The sequence below is a fragment of the Aptenodytes patagonicus genome, chromosome 26, assembly GCF_965638725.1.
Source record: "Aptenodytes patagonicus chromosome 26, bAptPat1.pri.cur, whole genome shotgun sequence".
Taxonomy (NCBI): Eukaryota; Metazoa; Chordata; class Aves; order Sphenisciformes; family Spheniscidae; genus Aptenodytes; species Aptenodytes patagonicus.
Genome location: NC_134974.1, coordinates 965,689 through 978,467, shown reverse-complemented (window position 1 = coordinate 978,467; position 12,779 = coordinate 965,689). Strand labels below are relative to the sequence as shown.

At 66.0% G+C, this 12,779-nt stretch overlaps 3 protein-coding genes across 3 annotated transcripts; 2 read left to right on the top strand and 1 right to left on the bottom strand.

Moving 5' to 3' along the window:
• Positions 1-1,984: 1,984 nt before the first annotated feature.
• TTC24 (tetratricopeptide repeat domain 24) lies at positions 1,985-4,847 on the top strand. Its single transcript, XM_076359705.1, has 8 exons — positions 1,985-2,729; positions 2,809-3,021; positions 3,102-3,230; positions 3,408-3,529; positions 3,647-3,760; positions 3,911-3,981; positions 4,075-4,148; positions 4,810-4,847. The coding sequence occupies exons 1-8, from the start codon at positions 1,985-1,987 to the stop codon at positions 4,845-4,847; spliced, it is 1,506 nt and encodes a 501-aa protein (XP_076215820.1).
• Positions 4,848-5,612: 765 nt separating this feature from the next.
• Positions 5,613-7,716, top strand: NAXE (NAD(P)HX epimerase). The gene is made up of 6 exons (XM_076360105.1): positions 5,613-5,791; positions 6,247-6,355; positions 6,456-6,566; positions 6,748-6,861; positions 6,948-7,095; positions 7,178-7,716. The coding sequence occupies exons 1-6, from the start codon at positions 5,613-5,615 to the stop codon at positions 7,378-7,380; spliced, it is 864 nt and encodes a 287-aa protein (XP_076216220.1). The 3' UTR covers positions 7,381-7,716.
• Positions 7,676-10,202, bottom strand: GPATCH4 (G-patch domain containing 4). Its single transcript, XM_076360104.1, has 7 exons — positions 10,092-10,202; positions 9,806-9,879; positions 9,625-9,717; positions 9,276-9,383; positions 8,993-9,093; positions 8,798-8,848; positions 7,676-8,667 (listed from the first exon to the last, which is right to left on the bottom strand). The coding sequence occupies exons 1-7, from the start codon at positions 10,165-10,167 to the stop codon at positions 8,043-8,045; spliced, it is 1,128 nt and encodes a 375-aa protein (XP_076216219.1). The 5' UTR covers positions 10,168-10,202; the 3' UTR covers positions 7,676-8,042.
• Positions 10,203-12,779: the final 2,577 nt, after the last annotated feature.

Sequence of the window (12,779 nt, the reverse complement as noted above, 5' to 3'; positions counted from 1 at the left end):
TGCAAGGTGAGCCCCGGGGTGCAGGGGGCATCTTGGGGTGCAGGGGGAGCCCCGGGGTGCAGGGGCTGGGCACGCACCGGGGTGCAAGGTGAGCCCCGGGATGCAGAGGGTGGGCACGCACCGGGGTGCAAGGTGAGCCCCGGGGTGCAGAGGCTGGGCACGCACCGGGGTGCAAGGTGAGCCCCGGGGTGCAGGGGGCATCTTGGGGTGCAGGGGGAGCCCCGGGGTGCAGGGGCTGGGCACGCACCGGGGTGCAAGGTGAGCCCCGGGGTGCAGAGGGTGGGCACGCACCGCGGTGCAAGGTGAGCCCCGGGGTGCAGGGGGCATCTTGGGGTGCAGGGGCTGGGCACGCTCCGGGGTGCAAGGTGAGCCCCGGGGTGCAGGGGGCATCTTGGGGTGCAGGGGGAGCCCCGGGGTGCAGGGGCTGGGCACGCACCGGGGTGCAAGGTGAGCCCCGGGGTGCAGAGGGTGGGCACGCACCGGGGTGCAAGGTGAGCCCAGGGGTGCAGGGGGCATCTTGGGGTGCAGGGGCTGGGCACGCACCGGGGTGCAAGGTGAGCCCCGGGGTGCAGAGGGTGGGCACGCACCGGGGTGCAAGGTGAGCCCAGGGGTGCAGGGGGCATCTTGGGGTGCAGAGGCTGGGCACGCACCGGGGTGCAAGGTGAGCCCCGGGGTGCAGGGGGCATCTTGGGGTGCAGGGGGAGCCCCGGGGTGCAGGGGCTGGGCACGCACCGGGGTGCAAGGTGAGCCCCGGGGTGCAGAGGGTGGGCACGCACCGGGGTGCAAGGTGAGCCCAGGGGTGCAGGGGGCATCTTGGGGTGCAGGGGCTGGGCACGCCCAGGCACCAGCACACGCACGGGGCACACACCCCGGAGTGCCAGGGGCTCAGCACATGCGGGGACCTGCAGGGCACACAGGATCTGCAAACAGCAGGGGCATCCAGCTGCCCGCAGGGGCACACCCGAGCCACACCGGGGTCTGCCCGCCCAGGCTGAGCCAAGCGGGGGCTGCTGGGGGACCCCAGCACCGGCTGTGCCAAGGGGCCAGGCCTGTGCCAGACCCAGGATGTGCCGGCCAGCCCCGGGGTGCCCTTCACCTGCACTGCACCGTGCCCGTACATCGATCTGCTCCAAACCACGAATGTGCCCCCACATTAAACAAGTCCACAGTGCCTGCCATGAGCTCACCGGGACAGTGAGGGGCAGGTGGTGCCATCCATCACACGGTTCACACCGGCGCTGCTGAACCAAGTTGCCATGGCACTGTACACCGTGCCAGTGACGGAGATGAAACCGGAGCCAGCCAGGCCATTGCAGGAACGTGCCTTCCCCAGGAGGAGACCTGGCTTTGTCCCAGTTTGTGCGTGCCACGCACAACCCTGACATTTTCTTGGCGCTCAAAAGCTATCTCTGCTCCAGCACCAGGTCCCAGGCACCAGCATCCATCATCCGGGGGGCTGCGACCCGCTCTGGGCAGCTTTCCCGGCAGCCCAGCCCTGGCGGGACTCAGAGGCCCTTCGGACACCCTCCATCCCTGTCTGGAGAGCAGCGGTTTGCAGCAGCGACGCGTCTGCAACTGGTGGTGATGCCCTGTCCCTCCCCTCCATGCTCTCAGCACCCTTTGCACCTAAAGAGCAAACAGTAAGTGCGTGCAACCGGTTATTCTGCCTCCCAAAAAGACACCCCTGGAACACCCACCCTGTGCTGCGGCGTCTCCCCCTCCTCTTCCAGTGACCTCTCTCCTCTCTGGCAGCCACAAATGTTTGCAGGAGGCAGGCACCGAGTGCAGAAGCTGGGCTGGGGTCCTCCATGGAAAGGCCATTTTCCTCCCTGAAATTTTAGCAGCAAACAGGCTACAAGACTTTTCCAATTTTTCTTTAAATGATATAAAATAACACTGCTTGTTTCAAGAAATCCCAGGACTGTGCTGGCTCAGGCTGCCTGCTGCATCTCTCTCTCTTGCAGACAGGTCGCTCGCCCTGCCCATGGCTTCGGAGGAGGCTGCTAAGCCAGGAGCACAGCCCACAGCCCCCGCCATCCAGAAGAAGAGCCAGAAGAAAGGGAAGGAGAAGCCCGAGGCTGGGGAATATGTCCAGGAGGGAGGGGACGAGGCGGCAGGGCAGGCGGCTGAAATCGAGCGGCTCACGCTAGCCGGGCACCGGGCGCTGGCGCTGGGCGACGCACGGGAGGCGGTGGGATGCTTCAGGAAGGCACTTCTCCTCTCTGGGGGCACGGCAAGCCCCCGGCTCCGCAGGGCTTGTGCCTTCAACCTGGGGGCTGCCTACGTGGAGACTGGAAAGCCTGAAAAGGGCCTTGAGTTCCTCCTCCAGTCCCAGCCCTCGGAGGAGGAGAGCGGGGCGCGCTTGGGGGACCTTTATTTCAACATCAGGGCAGCTCACGAAGGGCTCCAGGACTTTCCAAAGGCTCTGGATTATTTTGGCAAAGCCGTCGGCCATGACCACATGGCACAGGCTGGCAGCCAAGCAGGGACCTGTGTGCAGATGGGCTGCTGCTACCTGGGGATGAGGGAGCCGGCACGAGCCGCACGTTGCTTCCTGGATGCTGCGCAGACCTACGCGGCGGCCGCGAGCCCCGAGGCTGCCGCGGTGGCTCTGAGCAGGGCGAGTGGCTCCATGCTGCAGAGCCGACGGTTCAGGGCAGCAGAGATCGTGGGGGTCCTCACCCAGTGCCGCTCGCTCTGTGAGAACATCCCCGACCCAGCCCTGCGAGGTAATGCCGCGCCGCACCCTTTCCTCTTGGTGCCCTGGTGAGCAGCGCCCGCACCCAGCTTTTCCTCTCTGCCCCGCAGGGAAACTCTACAATGACATCGGCCTCGGGTACTCCCAGCTCTGCATCTTCTCCCTGGCTGCTGAGAGCTTCGAGCGGGCCCTTGCCCTCTGCAGTGGTGAGCCAGACCGGCGCAGGGAGGCTGCACTGCTGCAGAACCTGGGTGCTGCCCACAACGCCCTGTGCAGCTTCAACACAGCCCTGGGCTGGCACCGGCGAGCGGCGGCGCTGCACAGTAGGTCACACAGGTATCTCTTGCTCTCAGCTTTGCTGGATGTGCCGGCTCAGGATGGAGCCCCGTGTTCCCAATTCCAGGTACTCTAGGGAACCGGAGGGCACAGGGGCAGTGCTTCGGTAACCTGGCGTACGCCTGCAGCCAGCTCAGGAACCACGAGGCTGCCGCAGAGAACTACCTGCACGCCTTGCAAGCCTTCCGGGACTCGGGTAAGGGGAGGTGCAGGCAAATTGTCCCTGCACTGGGGGGTCTGCAGCATCTGGATGCCGAGCGAGTGGACTCGAGCTGGGCATGCACCGTATCCAAAGGGCATCAGCGATGCTCCCTCCCCGGGACCTCGGCTGCGACATGCTGGGCCAGCACTGATGCTGCCCTTCACCTCCCAGGGGACATGCAGGGGCAATGGCAAGCGTGCGAGGGGCTGGGAACAGCCTGCTTCCACCTGGGAGACCCCCAAAAAGCCATCGGGCACTACAAGGAAGCCCTGACTTTGCTTTCCTACTGCCAGGTAAGACACACTGGGGAAACCCCTGAGGCTGGACCCTCCCGTGCATCACGGGGCGACTGCCCCAGCCCTGGGGGCAGACCCACTTGGCCCAGCCCACACGGGCTCCCTCCTCCACAGGACACCCCCAGAGCCGCCCGTGAGCAGGTCGTGCACAAGCTCACTGATGCCATCCAGCACCAGCTCTGCCTCCATGTCCGCCTCCCCTGCGGGGGTGGCTGGGCGCCCGCCCCAGCCCCGGTGAGCATCACCCCAGGGGCGTGGGGCAGATCGGGGTGCTGGGGACTGAGACCCAAGATGGGGGTTGGTGGGGAGAGGCGCCAGGGTTTGGTGGGCAGAGGGACATGCACGTGTAAACCCCAGGCCGTCCCTCCGTCCTAGCAGGAACCCGGTCAGCTGCAGTTTTGCTCCACGCTGCCCCACGCCAGTGGGACACGGCTCCGGGGGAGCGAGGTGTGAGTAGGAAAGCTGCCATCCTGTCCCTTCTTCCTCCGTGGATGAGTTCCCAGCATCACCCATGAGATAAATCTTCCTTCCTTTGACCCCAGGTCCTTCGGGGGGAAAGCCCAGCCTGGGGACGAGTTGTACGCGCCTGTGCCGGGAGCACGTCCTGGGCGTTCAGGTAAGAGGGTGCAAACTAAAACCCAGACAACTTGCTTGAGCCATACAGCCAAATTCTGCTGGAGCCAATGCTTTGGCACGGTCTGGTACCGGACTCCTGCCTATTTGTCCTTCCTCCCCGGAGGCACAGGAGCGGCCCCAGGTGACAGCCCTGTACTGGAGCCCCACAACCCACATGGCTGCCTGGACACCTCAGGGGAGGATGAGGATGGTCCCAGCATGGCTCCAGGGTGTCGCAGTAAGCCCCATGCTAACAGGTGTGTGGGCGAGGGGGAGGCACCCCAATACAGCTCCTTGCACCCAAATACCCTTGCAGTAGCAGCAAATGTAATGCAGCAAGTGGCATCGCCCTGGAGACTTCTCGTGGTTAAAGGTGAAAATCCAGAGATTTTGAAAGACGTGTAATTCTGGGAAGCGCATTTGGGGTAATTCAAGCCAGAATTTGGGGAGGGTTCGGTAATAGGGGAGAGTTTGTCACACGGATGCTCTCCATCACCTCCACATAAGCCGTCTCTGCTTTGCTCCCAGTAACCTGACCACCACCCGCCCGTGCCCAGCCCCGCCGCACCACGGCAGCCTCCGGCCAAGTAAGTACCAAACACAAGCAGAGCTTCGCTTCCCCAGCGAGCTGAGGGCCGCGGTTCTCACGCTGTGTTTCACAGGGCATCATGACCGCCAACTGAGGCCCCCGAAGCGGTAGGTGATGCGCTGGAGGAGCAGGCAAGGGAGCGGATGGGTGTTCTGGGCTCCAGGGTGTCCTCCGAGGGGAGGGTTCAGGGATGGAGACCCCCCAGCAGGGCTTGGGACACCCCCGCTCCTTGCAACGGCCCTGTCCCCAAGCCCAAAATCACAGGGGCTTGGGATTTTGGCACCTCATAGCCAACCCCAACCCCAGTCCTACAGATGGGGCAGCAGATCTGAGGGTGGATTCCCGCGCCCCTGTACGAAATCCCCCCTCGCCCCCCATTCTGCATCCCGCCGGGCACCCCCACACCCTGTAACACCTCGGTGGCCTTGCTGCCTCCCAGCCCCACCGCCGCCGCCAACACCGCTGGCTGCCGGTCCCGCGGGAGCCGGGAGCCTCGCACGGGGACTGGGATGCTGTCCCTCATCTGCAGCCTCTTGTGACGGTGGAAGACACCGGGGAGATGGCCGCTTCCCACGGGGGGCCGGCGGCGGGACCGGGCAGCAGGATCCGGCCTGGACCGCGCGTCCCCCGGGGCAGGGCCGAGCTGCCGGTGGGAGCCCGTTCACGGTGCTTGAGCCAACACGGTTTTGAACCCGGTCCTTTGCCGTTCTCCTTTCCGCGCTGGGGCCGGGGGTCTCGAGGGACCGCGGGCTCCGAGTCCGGCGCTCCGCCCGGCGCCCGCCCCGCGGCACGGGGATGGGCGCTCCGCCCCGGGGCCGCCCCTGCGCCTGCGCCTGCTCCGTGCCGAGCCGCTCCGTGCCGGGCCGGGCCCGCCGCATGCCGGGGCCGCGGACGCTGCTGGGGCTGGGGCTGCTGGTGGCGGCGGGGGCGCGGGCGGGCGGGCGCTGCCCGAGCCGGGGCTGGGTCCGGAGCTGGGACCGGGACCGGTGCCGCCCCCACCGCGCCATGCACGGGCCCAGCGCGGGGCCCGGCCTGCGGGGGCTCCGCTTCCTCGGGTATGGCTGCGGAGGGGGCGTGCGGGGACCCGGGGGGGGATGCGCTGGCGGGGGGGGGGGTGGGGGGTGGGAAGGGGTAGCCTGAAAATTGCAGGGGCGTCCGGAGGGCGGTAGAAGGCGCGGGAGATGTTTAGGGGTCCGGAGGGTGCAGCGAAGGCGGGTAACAAGGTGGAGAGGGACGGGGCGGGGGGGGGGGGGGGGGGGAGGGCTGAGGGGTTGGGCGGGACGCATGGGAGCGCGGAGGTGCACGGGCGGGGGGGGGGGGGGGAGCTCAGCGCGGGGAGCTGGACCCTGCCCTCCCCCTCCACACTCGCTGACACTTTGCAAAGTCGAGGGGATCACAGCCGCCCCCCCCCCCCCCCCCCCCCGCCCCCGGGCTGGCCCTGACCCCACAGAGCCGGGGTCCGGATGGGTTTCGAGGCCCCCAGGGGTGCCATCCTCCCTCCCTCCCCCAGGCAGGAGGAGGCCCAGGCCATCGACCAGGAGCTCTTCACCGAGTACAAGTTCAGCGTGGACCAGCTGATGGAGCTGGCGGGGCTGAGCTGCGCCACCGCCATCGCAAAGGTGGGCACGCGAGAGGCGGGTGGTGGGCCCGGGGCAGTCCTGGCCCCGTGGCGAGGCCCCGCTTCCCCAGCATAACCCTATGCCTCCTGTCCCACACCAGGCCTACCCACCCAGCTCCTTCACCACAAGCCAGCCCGCTGTGCTGGTCGTGTGTGGGCCGGGGAACAACGGCGGCGATGGCTTGGTCTGCGCCCGGCACCTGAAAATGTTTGTGAGTCTCTCGTGCAGGCGGCTGCATGCTCCCCCCCGGGGAGGGTGCCTCTCCCCGTGTGCCCCCACACCCGGGAGGGTGCCTCTCCCCGTGTGCCCCCACCCCCGCAAGCTTTGGGGTTCCCGCTCTTCTGGCTGCTCCTGGTGCCAGAGCGCCATTCAGGTCACTCCTGCTCTTGCAGGGCTACGAGCCAACCGTGTATTACCCCAAGCGCCCCAACAAGCCCCTGTTTGAAGGTTTGACCACCCAGTGCCAGAAGATGGACATCCCCTTCCTCCCCGAGTTCCCGGCCGAGGTGAGGAGCAGCCCCCTGGCTAGGGAGCCCCCACCCTTGGAGCCGTGCCCAGGGCTGTTTTTCACCCGCTGCCTTCCCCGCCACAGGCTGCGCTCATCGATGAGCTCTACGGCCTGGTGGTGGACGCAATTTTCGGGTTCAGCTTCAAGGGAGCGGTGCGGGAGCCCTTCGGCAGCATCCTCAGCACCCTTGAGCACATCACGGTGCCCATCGCCAGCATCGACATCCCCTCAGGTGAGTAATGGCCGGACCCACCAGAGGAAGGTGCCCGGCCAGGGTCTTCTTGGCTCCAGCCTGGCCTCGGGGCTTGTTGCAGGCTGGGACGTGGAGAAGGGGAAAGCAGACGGTCTCCAGCCCGATATGCTCATCTCGCTCACGGCACCCAAGAAGGCAGCAATGCATTTTGCTGGCCGCTACCACTTCCTCGGGGGCAGGTTTGTGCCTGCCGCGCTCCAGGAGAAATACGCTTTAAACCTGCCACCGTACCCCGAGACAGACTGCGTCCTGCAGCTGACCTAGGGCTGGGGCTCAGCAGGGGCTTGGGGTGCCGGGTTAGGCTTCGGCACAGCAGATCGGGGCCTAATTCTGCCAAAGCCACAGCTCTCTGCTAGGAGGATGCTCAGCACCTCACTGGGCTTCAGTCCTACCCAGGTCTGCCAGCGGGATTGAAGTTCACTGCAGACCAGGGCTTTGGGACCGACGGGGCGGCTGCCAGGCGGGCTCTGTTTGGGGTTGCTACCTAATATGAGTGCTTCTAGGTGTAGACGCGATCCAGGATCCCGGGGTCTGCCATGTATCTTGTACTTCAGGATAGTTTCACTGCAATAAAGATTTATTCATGGCCCTAAAAAAGTATTTCAATACCCCGTGGGGTCTGTCCCCTTGTGTCCCTCTGCAACAGACCCACGGCAAATGGATCACTGCCCCAGGGCCTGGTGGGAACGGGGGTCACCCCTCACAGGAGGCTCAGGGAGTGAAATAAAGCTTGATCCAGCTCCAGACCAACCAGTCCCAGCCCAGCATCCCCAGGAAGTGAACATGCAGCTGGGCCACAGCGCAGGGCTCCACCTGAGAAGAGCCCAGAGCATCCTTGGGCACCCATCAGTGCCAGCAGGCAGGATCAGGACCCTCATAGCCAGATGGTACCGGCAGCTGCACAGCACAGCAGCCTTGGCCCTTGCTCACTCTGGCTTCCTCTTCCTCTTCTTCCTCTTCTTCCTGGGGCTGTGCCCAGCCTGGTCCGGCCCATCTGTGTCTTCCAGAGGTACCTCTGTCTCAGCCAGCTCTTCTTTGTCCTCCTCCCCCTGCTGCTTCTTTGTCCTCTTTGCAGCCTTCCCTTTTTCTCTTGCCACCTCCTCTTCTCTGCTTAGCTCCTGGCTCTTCTTCTTCTTCCTCTTCACGGCCTTCCCTTCCTCTCCTGCCACCTCCTCTTCTCCGCTTAGCTCCTGGTTCTTCTTCTTCTTCTTCTTCTTCTTCTTCTTCCTCTTCACGGCCTTCCCTTCCTCTCCTGCCACCTCCTCTTCTCCACTTAGCTCCTGGTTCTTCTTCTTCCTCTTCACGGCCTTCCCTTCCTCTCCTGCCACCTCCTCTTCTCTGCTTAGCTCCTGGCTCTGCAGCACCTCGGCATCGGCTCCGTCTCTGGACTGTCTCCTTTTTTTCTTCCTTATTTCCTGCCTCTCTGCTGGGGGGCTGCTCTCTGGGGGCTCGTGCTGCTGCTCCTTGTGTTGGTACGTGGCCAGGAAGGCTCGCTCCTGTTCCTCCAGGCGCGCGAGCTTGGCGCTCATGGTCAGGCCGTGACGGGCACCCCTGCAACGATCATGGGCAGCCGGGGTCCGGCACCTCCCTGGCAGGGAACGTGCCCCCCCGGCCCAGCCTGCTCAAAAGCTGCTGTCAGGAGGGGGGGAACCCAACCGTGCAGGCCCCACCAACCACTTACTTGTGTGCCGTGCGGCCCCCGCACACTCGCATCAGCTCCTCGTCCGTCAGCCTGTGGGACACAAGACGGGACGTGTCACCCCCAGCATTGGCATGGGGAGGAGCGTGGTCCGAACCGGGGCTGCCCCTCGCAGCCCTCATCCCTCCCCGCTGCCGCATCGTGGGGATAGAGCATGCACCGCTGCCCCAGCCTCACCTCCTAGCCGAAGAGAGATCCAGCTTCTCCTCCTCCTCGCTGCTCTCTGAACCAGCGGGCAGCTTCGTGGACTCCTCCCCGCATGCCGTGAGCGTGGCTGACTGCAGCGGGGAGAGGCAAAGTGGCCGTGACAAAGGGGAACGAGGAAAAGGGGGCCCTGGGGGCCACAGCAGCGATGGGCTGGGGAGGCTGCGCTGCAAGGGGGGGGGGGGGGTACAGAGTTCACAGCAGCCTTCAGAGAGACGCCAGCTGCTCCCCGAGCCATATCCCCAGGGCAGGTTACCTTCACAAAGCGGCCATACAGCATGCTGCCAGCGCTGCCGGCCTTGCGGGGCTTCTTATTGGTGATCCTGCCTCCCTGCTCGGAAAGTGTCTTTACAGAGATGCCATCCTGGGGGAAGAGAGACGCAAAGGGCTCGGGAGTGTTTTGTCCGAGGGGCTTCGCCCCCTCCAGCAGCACCTTTCTGCCACCACGGTCCCCCGTGCAAGGTGCTGCGCGCCGTTAGGAGCTGGGGGGACATACGCCGGCAGTGCAAAGGCCACCAAAGGGGACCCCAAAGCCCTCCCCTGCCTTCAACCCCATCCCGGCCCGACCGGGGTACCCCCCCCCCGCCGCACCCCAGTCCTCCTACCCGCCCGGCCTCCACGGCGATGTTGGCAGCCGCCTTGTTGAAGACGTGGTCCCACCAGTGGAAGGCGAACGGCTCCGCCGCGTCGTGTCCCACCTGCGGGGCGCAGAGGAGCCACCGGAATGGCTGCAGCCGGCGGTGGCCACTGGGTCCGAGCCCCCGCGGGCCAGAGGGCTGCGCTCACCCCCGCCGTGTCGCACTTCACCTTCACCCGGATGGCCTCGGCGATGCCGTCCTCCCGCTTCCCCAGCCCCTGCCCTGGGGACAAGGGCACCTGTCACTCGCCGCAACGGCTCCCCCGGAGCCCCCCCGCGGCCGGGGGCGGCCACCGGGGGCTGGGGCCGCCGCGTGACCCCAAGCGTTGGGGTGGCGAGCCCCGCTCCGCCGGGAAAGGGGGCTGGGGACGGCTGGGGACCGGCCGTGAGACCGGGCAGGGCCAGGGACGGCGGAGACCCCGGGCCAGCCCCCACCTCGCCGCCAGCCGTGCCGCCGCAGCTGGCTCTCCGCAAACCGCATCCCACGGTCCGGCGGCTCCGGAGCGCTCATGGCGGCGGGTCCCGGAGGGTGGCGGGGATCCCCTCAGCCGCCGCCGCCGCCGCCCGCCCCACGCTGCTGCCGCCGCCGCCCGGCAGGAAGCGCCGGGTGCGCATGCGCACGCGGCCAGTGCGGGGCGGAGCTCATGGCCGAGGGCGGGGGTCCGCGCAGGCGCACTCGGACGGCGGCGGGGCCGCCGAGAAAGGGGCTCTGCGCATGCGCGCGTGGCGCGGCCGGGAGCGCGCCCGGCGTGGGGCTGCGGGTCGGCGGGGTGCGCGCGCACGAGCCGGCGGACGCGGGGACACAGGGAGGGACACGGGGACACGCACGCGTATACAAACACGTGCGCGCGCACACACAGAAACGTGCGCACACCTACGCTCATATGCATGCACACGCATATACACACATGCACACCGACACGTGTGCACGGACTCACGTGCACACGCATACACGCACACACGTGCAGGCACACGTATGCGCGCGCACACGCACCCACCCATCCCCACCGGCCGAACGTTGCACATACATGTGCCCCCCCCCCCCCCCCCCCCCGCTGGCTGGGTGTGCCACAGAACACACGCGCACACAGCTAACCGTGCGTTGCACAAACACAGCGTTTTACACGCTGGTGTCCGTGCGCTGCGCATACCTGCTGCCTGCACGTTGCACGCACACACGCTGCTCCCCTGTGCAGCTGCACGGCACACATGCCTGCTGCTCGTCGCCTGCTTCACACGTGTGCTGGTGCTGCTGAGTCTGGGCCAGGGGCAGAGCAGGCCCTGCAGCCTCAGAGGGTACGTGTGCGTGTGCACGCGCATGTGTGTGCATGCAGGCACGCGTGGCCAGCCGGAAAGCCCAGTGGAAACCATGGCACAGTGCTCGGGCCCCGCAGCCGGGGGCTGTTTGCTTTTCTCCAGGGCTGTGCAGCGGGCAGGGGTCAGATCCTGAGCCGGTGCCATGGCCCCTCTCCCCTCCATACGCACAGCCCTGGGGCAACCCAGCCCCATCCCCCGTGCATCGTGCAGCTGGGCCAGGCCAAGCCACGCTGCGTCCTTGTCCCTCCCAGCTCCGTCCCTTCACCAGCTGCCACTCAAAGCTGTCACCAAGGCCAGCCTATTGCCAGGCCAGTCTCGCTATAAGACTCCCAGACGCTGGCAGCTGCCAGCACCCTGGGCTTGGATGCACCGGCAGAGCTGGGGGCACCCCGGTCTGGCACCCCTTGCCCTGCTGTCCACGGGGTCTGGCTCGGGTGATGCTGCAGGGATGGAGACATGCACCCACGTTGCGTCCCCTGGAACTCCCTTTGCTCCAGCAAAGCAGCGCTTCCTAAAGCAGGAGGAGGACGTGGTCCGGTGGGGAGGCAGCGTACGTGGGGGTGTCCCCGTGCAAATGCCTCAGCCTCCCTGCGCAGCTGCTCACACCGTGCTCCGACTGGGCAGGAGCAGCCCAGAGCTGCCACGAACTCCTGCACGTCACTGCTCCGCTGACACCAGCTGGAAGAGTTGGTGGGGAGGATGGGCAACCAGCCCCAAGGTGAGCAGGGGTGCGATGAGGTGTTATGACAGGATGTGCACAGGGTGTGTGGCACGCAAGGTGTGCAATGGGGTCTACAGGGTGTGCATGGAGTGTGCTGTGCAATGGGGTGCATGACAGGGTGTGCACGGGGTGTGTGCATGCGAGGTGTGCAATGGGGTGTACAGGGTGCGTGCTGTGCAGTGGGGTGCATGACAGGGTGTGCACGGGGTGTGTGGCATACGAGGTGTGCAATGGGGTGTACAGGGTGTGCATGGAGTGTGCTGTGCAATGGGGTGCATGACAGGGTGTGCACGGGGTGTGCGGCATGCGAGGTGTGCAATGGGGTGTACAGGGTGCGTGCTGTGCAATGGGGTGCATGACAGGGTGTGCACGGGGTGTGTGGCACGCAAGGTGTGCAATGGGGTCTACAGGGTGTGCATGGAGTGTGCTGTGCAATGGGGTGCATGACAGGGTGTGCACGGGGTGTGTGGCATACGAGGTGTGCAATGGGGTCTACAGGGTGTGCATGGAGTGTGCTGTGCAATGGGGTGCATGACAGGGTGTGCACGGGGTGTGCGGCATGCGAGGTGTGCAATGGGGTGTACAGGGTGCATGCTGTGCAATGGGGTGCATGACAGGGTGTGCACGAGGTGTGTGGCATACGAGGTGTGCAATGGGGTCTACAGGGTGTGCATGGAGTGTGCTGTGCAATGGGGTGCATGACAGGGTGTGCACGGGGTGTGTGCATGCGAGGTGTGCAATGGGGTGTACAGGGTGCGTGCTGTGCAGTGGGGTGCATGACAGGGTGTGCACGGGGTGTGTGGCATACGAGGTGTGCAATGGGGTGTACAGGGTGTGCATGGAGTGTGCTGTGCAATGGGGTGCATGACAGGGTGTGCACGGGGTGTGCGGCATGCGAGGTGTGCAATGGGGTGTACAGGGTGCGTGCTGTGCAATGGGGTGCATGACAGGGTGTGCACGGGGTGTGTGGCACGCAAGGTGTGCAATGGGGTCTACAGGGTGTGCATGGAGTGTGCTGTGCAATGGGGTGCATGACAGGGTGTGCACGGGGTGTGTGGCATACGAGGTGTGCAATGGGGTCTACA